The sequence below is a fragment of the Oncorhynchus kisutch genome, linkage group LG15 (genome assembly GCF_002021735.2).
Source record: "Oncorhynchus kisutch isolate 150728-3 linkage group LG15, Okis_V2, whole genome shotgun sequence".
NCBI classification, from domain to species: domain Eukaryota; kingdom Metazoa; phylum Chordata; class Actinopteri; order Salmoniformes; family Salmonidae; genus Oncorhynchus; species Oncorhynchus kisutch.
Genome location: NC_034188.2, coordinates 88801067 through 88803254, shown reverse-complemented (window position 1 = coordinate 88803254; position 2188 = coordinate 88801067). Strand labels below are relative to the sequence as shown.

General features: G+C 39.9%; 1 protein-coding gene across 3 annotated transcripts in view; it reads left to right on the top strand.

Annotated features, from left to right (window-relative positions):
* The window catches only part of LOC109884940 (high affinity cationic amino acid transporter 1-like), a 68901-nt gene extending 67181 nt beyond the window's left edge, over positions 1-1720 (top strand). For all 3 annotated transcript variants that reach the window (XM_031791267.1, XM_031791264.1, XM_031791266.1), the window contains exon 12: positions 490-1720. In XM_031791267.1, the coding sequence (XP_031647127.1) occupies positions 490-683 (194 nt within the window). In that variant the 3' untranslated portion in view covers positions 684-1720. The remainder of the gene's footprint in view (positions 1-489) is intronic.
* Positions 1721-2188: the final 468 nt, after the last annotated feature.

The following is a 2188-nucleotide window of genomic DNA, read 5'->3' as shown; positions in this document are numbered from 1 at the left end:
ATATACACTACATTTATCTGTACTATATATACACTACATTTATCTGTACCATATATACACTACATTTATCTGTACCATATATATATATATATATATACTCTACATTTATCTGTACTATATATACACTACATTTATCTGTACCATATATATATATATACACTACTATATATTAAATATGACCTATAGATACACTACATGTATCTGTACTATAGATTAAATATGACCTATAGATACAATAGTTTGGACACAGCTACTCATTCCAGGGTTTTTCTTTATTTTTTACTATTTTCTACATTGTAGAATAATAGTGAAGACATCAACACTATGAAATAACACATATGGAGTTATGTAGTAACCAAAAAAGTGTTAAACACAGAAATATATTTTATATTTGAGATTCTTCAAAGTAGCCATCCTTTGCCTTGATGACAGCTTTGCACACTCTTGGCGTTCTCTCAACTAGCTTCACCTTTCGAACCCTTCTCCCAGGTTTCATCATCTACTTTGGCTATGGGATCCGTAACAGTGTAGAAGCTGCTTTAGCCAATACTGACGGTAACCTGCACAGATACAAGCCAGACTGCACTCTCAGCGGACAGCCAATGGACATCGAGAAGGAAGTGTTCCTACACAACGGCCTGGACCTGGACAACACAGTGGACGAGGAGGACGGGGACCTCTAGAGGTTGGGAGGTGCAGTGCACTTCCTTAATGCTACTATCCGATTACTTTATCTATCTTTTAACGGTCAGATTAGTGCCATATACTGTCAGAAATATCTTCACGTGAAGGGGGACAATCATGTACAATCAAAACGAGCTCTATTAGGATCTCGTGTTGCGTAGTATCAAACCAGACACGGGTCTCTTCACATTGGGCAGTGGTCCACCATACCAGTTCCACGTCCACTGCTCATGACTCTGTTAGTGATGTCAGTAGTAAGCACCAAACCAACTAGTCCATCTGTCATTGTTAGCACAAAGCAGGACGACTATCACACTTCTCTTGGAAGAAGAAAAGGGGCTTGAAAGGATCTGTGGCCCTTAACATTTTATTGAAATTTGTTGGAAATACTGAATAGTCTATTATTTCACACTGAAGAGCAGGGCTCGTCCCTAATACTAGCATTACTGGTTGATTACCATGCAGTCTATCGCCCTCTGCTGGAGTCCTGGTGTCACTGCATGATAGATGCTGATAGATAGAGGATTTGTCACATGGGCACCCTATTCTCTATATAGTGCACGACTTTTGACCAGGACCCATATTGGGCACAGTGCTGGTTGCTGTGTCCCCTCTACCAGTCAAGTCAACATCATCCTCCCCAATTTCATTACTCACAATGTTAATTAACATACTCTGCTTCTTATCTACAAATATATTGACTTATTGATGACAACAAGTGATGTTTTTTCATTCATATGTGCAGAGGCATCTCTGAGTCAATACAGCTGCACTTCCTTGCTTGATTGAACATCATTCAGGATGTAATGAATTATAATTGATACGTCTCAAATTACAACTACAGTATGAATTGAGGTGAGTGTTTAAGGTAATAAGCTGGCATTGTTCCAACTTCCATTGTAGAGGAGTGATGATTTACGGAATGTTGCACGAGCCTTCTTCACCTTCTTCTTCTCCTTCTTCTCTTCCTTCTTCTCTTCCTTCTCCTTCTTCTCTTCCTTCTCCTTCTTCTCTTCCTTCTCCTTCTTCTCTTCCTTCTCCTTCTTCTCTTCCTTCTCCTTCTTCTCTTCCTTCTCCTCTTTCTTCTTCTCTCCTTCTTCTTCTCTTCTCTTCCTTCTTCTTCTCCTCCTTCTTCTCCTCCTTCTTCTCTTCCTTCTTCTTCTCCTCCTTCTTCTCCTCCTTCTTCTCTTCCTTCTTCTTCTTCTCCTCCTTCTTCTTCTTCTCTTCCTTCTTCTTCTCCTTCTTCTTCTCTTCCTTCTTCTTCTTCTCTTCCTTCTTCTTCTTTTCTCTTCCTTCTTCTTCTTCTTCTCTTCCTCCTTCTTCTTCTTCTCTTCCTTCTTCTTCTTCTTCTCTTCCTTCTTCTCCTCCTTCTTCTTCTCTTCCTTCTTCTCCTCCTTCTTCTTCTTCTTCTCTTCCTTCTTCTTCTCCTTCTTCTTCTTCTCTTCCTTCTTCTTCTCCTTCTTCTCTTCCTTCTCCTCTTTCTTCTTCTCTCCCTCTTCTCTTC